Genomic DNA, 2504 nt, shown 5'->3' on the forward strand with positions numbered 1-2504 from the left:
TTCATTTACCATTGAATTTTATCTGAACTTTATTTACACTGGAATTCGTATATGATTCGGTAATAACTAAACACTATGTTGATCAAGAATCCAATAATAACTATATTCCATACAAATGAGCTTATTAATTATTATATCTCTAAGAGTCTAGAACACATGCTTTCTTAGCTTATTACCATTGGTGTTTAAACTATATTATTATATATTGATAGATTGAGTACCTAACTAAATTATCTTCTACACTAACCGAATCCAATGGATTGATATTTTCAAAACCTTAACTTATTAATTAAAAACAATAACTTTTGCCTATATTGTATAAACTCATCATTTCTTATATAGACAAAAACTAACATATTTGTCAAAATTATGCAAAATTTATATTATATTTTCTGTTTTTCATGCTTTTTTTTCATATTGCCCCTTTGATAATACCTAGTATTCCACCAAAAATAAGTTGAAAAAATGTTAATATCATGTTTCAGAGGGAAAACATATTTATTGAGTTCCTTTGTTTAATACTAAATACATAATTTTTAAAATTATTATATTCTAATTAACCAATAATTTAGTCTCATTCTAATGATTCTATTAGAGTTTTTTTTATAACAATAAAAAAAAAAAAAAAACAAAAAATATTGGTTTTAAAAGATAAGTCACACTGAGTCATTGAAATGAAAGCACTACCCTTTCTTCCCTATGCAGAGAGATAACATATATATTAGAATAGTAGTCTTCATTATATGTTGTTTCTATAGACATTAATTATATATTGCTTGATTGGACGTGAAATTAATGAGAAAAACTTATAGCTTAATAATTACTATGATTAGTTACTTGCCACCTAATTTTTCTCTTACCCAATGCTAACATAATGTGTGGCAATTGAGTTAGATTTTCTAGAAACAAAATTACAATTAAGTGATCTCAGCATTGCCTCAGATATGTCCTTAATTATACTAATATTCATACCCACAGCCCAATAGGTTTATTTCATTTTTCTTTTAGTTTTCTTGGATTTCTTTGCTAGTTTGATACAAAAACTTTATATTTAGAAACATTAAATAATCTGTTTATTAAAGATACATACATATAGAGGAGATGATGTTAAATACTTAAATTAATATAAGGTAAAAACTCAGATGAAGCCGACTTTACGTAAAGTTGATATCTGAGAGTCGTTAGATGAAAATTTAGTCAAATCAATCAAATCATTTAACAGTTCTCAGGTATCAACTTCACGTGAAGTTGACCGTACCTGAGTTTTCACCTTAATATAATGCATATATCATATTATTAGCTTTCTCCTTAGGACAAATGAAGAATATTCAAGGGTTTCTTAGCTTTCTTCATCAACTAGATAATGACCAGACCAGATATCCCTAGTAAATTATTATTGTGTGCTAATCAACAAGATCTATAACCTTAGCTTCCTTTTCACTGCACTTAGCAATATTCCACACTAGATTCGGTTATAGAACCTTTTTTTCCCCTTCTTTTTTCTTTTTCTTTTTTTGCTAAAAGCATATGAGAGCAAAAATATTATGGATATATTCCTTTTATTTTCTCTATTGATTGTTTTGCATAAATTCTATCCTCCCACTTATATGGAATTGGAATATATTTTTAGATTTGGTGAGTCAGTATTAGAATATATCTAAAGGAGCTTACTTAAGATATGATTATTAACCATACGTACATAAATTTATCAAAATGGTCAATATTCAGTTTGTGAAATTAAGGCAGTGGGAATTTTATAAATTATCTTGAAAATCTCACTCTTGATCATGATTTCTTTTTTAAAAAAATCAAAATTGATAATGCAATAATTTTAATTGGCTTTTCAAGAATCAAGAAATATATAAAACTATGAACATGTGGAGGGGTTTTTTTCAGGTTAATTAAACTTATAATAATAATAATAATAATAATAAGAGAAATGTTAGGTAAACAATGACTATCTTGAATAACACGAACAACCACCAATTAAATAAAAATACAATACAACATAATTTAATACTATTAATTAAATTTATTCTTTTAACTCTATTAATTCACATTGTTCACACATTGTTCAAAAAAATTGTTGATTACTTATACTTTTCCTAATAATAATAATTTGATATTGATTGTTATGGGTATGGAAATCAGGTACCTTCCACCATACACAACATTCTTGCCCATAATGGACCACGAGACCGAAAATGATGCCAAGAAAGACAAAAGAAGGCTAGTGGAGTGCCTTGTGTTGTCTCAACTTTCATATTTGGTTATTTTTATTATTTTGATTTGCATCACTGAGAACAAAAGCCTGAGAGAGGATCCTCTCAACTTTAATGTTTTGAATATCACCATAGAAGTCATCAGGCATGCCACTTTTATTTCTTTTCTCTCTTCACTTATATATATATTCTTTCTCAACTATTAATATTTTTTTTTATTGAATTGATTCCTTTATTTTTTTTTTATATTATCTAATCAATTTTAAATGGTTATATTAAGTT

The 2504-nt window shown here is 26.4% G+C and overlaps 1 protein-coding gene across 4 annotated transcripts in view; it reads left to right on the forward strand.

Moving 5' to 3' along the window:
- The window catches only part of LOC107644493 (sodium transporter HKT1), a 68186-nt gene that overhangs the window by 6083 nt on the left and 59599 nt on the right, over nt 1–2504 (forward strand). For 2 of the 4 annotated variants that reach the window (XM_021103014.1, XM_016348360.2), the window contains exon 2: nt 2152–2367. The exons of 1 other annotated variant lie outside the window; for it this stretch is intronic. In XM_021103014.1, coding sequence (XP_020958673.1) covers nt 2152–2367 — 216 coding nt within the window. The remainder of the gene's footprint in view (nt 1–2151; nt 2368–2504) is intronic. One more of the 4 variants, XM_021103015.1, reaches the window with a different exon arrangement.

The sequence above is a fragment of the Arachis ipaensis genome, chromosome B05 (genome assembly GCF_000816755.2).
Source record: "Arachis ipaensis cultivar K30076 chromosome B05, Araip1.1, whole genome shotgun sequence".
NCBI classification, from domain to species: domain Eukaryota; kingdom Viridiplantae; phylum Streptophyta; class Magnoliopsida; order Fabales; family Fabaceae; genus Arachis; species Arachis ipaensis.